The following is a 1,528-nucleotide window of genomic DNA, read 5'->3' as shown; positions in this document are numbered from 1 at the left end:
CAAAAGTCATGTTGTTGTGTTCTCGGTTGAATGTCTAAAATAAAATCATCATAAACATGTAAGTTAACAATATATTCAGATATTAATATATCTTTTAATATAAAACTAAGGAAAAAAAACTTTAGCTTGTGATTTGTACAGGTGGTTTTTATGATTTCTCCTGATCTCTTTTTTTCAGGATAAAATATTTTTTTATTCAGATATTACATAAAGAAAACTGATTATATCAATTTTAACATATACTTTTTTTTTTGAAAAGCCTTATAATCCTAACTTAAACAATTATTGATTTTATATAATAGAATAATACCGAGAGAAGTTGAATTCGGCAAAGCAGCACAATACATGACCAAGTCAAAAAGATTATCACTCCCTTTACTTCAGCAAACAAACTCCCATTTTCTCTCCTCCCCCAGCTTAATTCCATAGTTCAAAATATAAGCATCCAAACATTGTGTATATTCCTACCGTCTTTGTTTATAGTTTCTCTTGGTTACTCTAAAACCAGTGGAAAGTAATAGATTAATCCATATTACTAGCTAAGATTATGGAAATTCACAAAGTTTTAGCTATTTTCACAATAATATCATTCACTTATTTTCAAACATTTCCTCTAGTTGTTTGTCATGCAGAGTTTGAAGTTGGTGATGACAATGGTTGGATAGTTCCTTCATCAAATGATACCAACTTCTACAACAAGTGGGCTTCCGGTAACAGATTCAAAGTTTCCGACACTTTACGTAAGTACATTTTGCATGCATTTCCTATTTTGCATTTCTGAAATCTGATAGTGAGTAATGGTTATGAGAATGAATTTAATTTGTGGTGACATACATTTTTATTTACCTTGCATTATAGATTTTTCGTACAAGAAGGACTCGGTGATGGTGGTGAGCAAAGACGATTACGAGAATTGTGTCTCGTCTCATCCCAAGTTTTTCTCTAACGCGGGCAGCACTCTTTATATTCTCAATAAGCCTGGGTTGTTTTACTTCATTAGTGGAGTTTCCGGTCACTGTGAAAAAGGCTTGAAGATGATCGTCAAAGTGTTGGATTCGAATAGCCCACCGGCTGATCAAGTCGCTAATAGCACGTCACCATCGACAACCCACGATGATACTAGTGGTGCATCACCTTATAAAATGATGGCCAGTCTTGGAATTACTGTACTATTGTCCTTCTTAGGATTTGGACTTGAATTTGGGATGTTCAATTAGCATATTTTGTATTAGTATTGTGATTTTTTGGGAGGTGTTGACTGAATAATTTGTTTGTGACCCCAATACATTTTCTTAATTCCATTCTTCTTGGGGTTTAGGTTTGCAGAAGTACGAGTCCTTAAAATATTGATATACTTTCTTATGAAGGAAATTGTGGGGTTTTTAACCAGGGCTCAGGTGGGGAGTCTAGGGTCTAGACCCATTGTGTATTTTGGTTAAAATAACTAAACACTGGTGTAGAAACTGGTCAATTATAGCAAAACAGAAGCTCTTCAATTCCATAATGCAGAAGCTCTCCAATTCCTCAA

The 1,528-nt window shown here is 34.0% G+C and overlaps 1 protein-coding gene across 1 annotated transcript; it reads left to right on the top strand.

The window, feature by feature from the left end:
• The first annotated feature begins 547 nt into the window (after nt 1–547).
• LOC141714117 (early nodulin-like protein 6) lies at nt 548–1,217 on the top strand. The gene is made up of 2 exons (XM_074517653.1): nt 548–740; nt 859–1,217. The coding sequence occupies exons 1-2, from the start codon at nt 548–550 to the stop codon at nt 1,215–1,217; spliced, it is 552 nt and encodes a 183-aa protein (XP_074373754.1).
• Nucleotides 1,218–1,528: the final 311 nt, after the last annotated feature.

Source organism: Apium graveolens, chromosome 3 (assembly GCF_009905375.1).
Source record: "Apium graveolens cultivar Ventura chromosome 3, ASM990537v1, whole genome shotgun sequence".
NCBI classification, from domain to species: domain Eukaryota; kingdom Viridiplantae; phylum Streptophyta; class Magnoliopsida; order Apiales; family Apiaceae; genus Apium; species Apium graveolens.
Note: the sequence above shows the minus strand (reverse complement) of the source record. Positions and strands in the feature narration are given on the sequence as shown.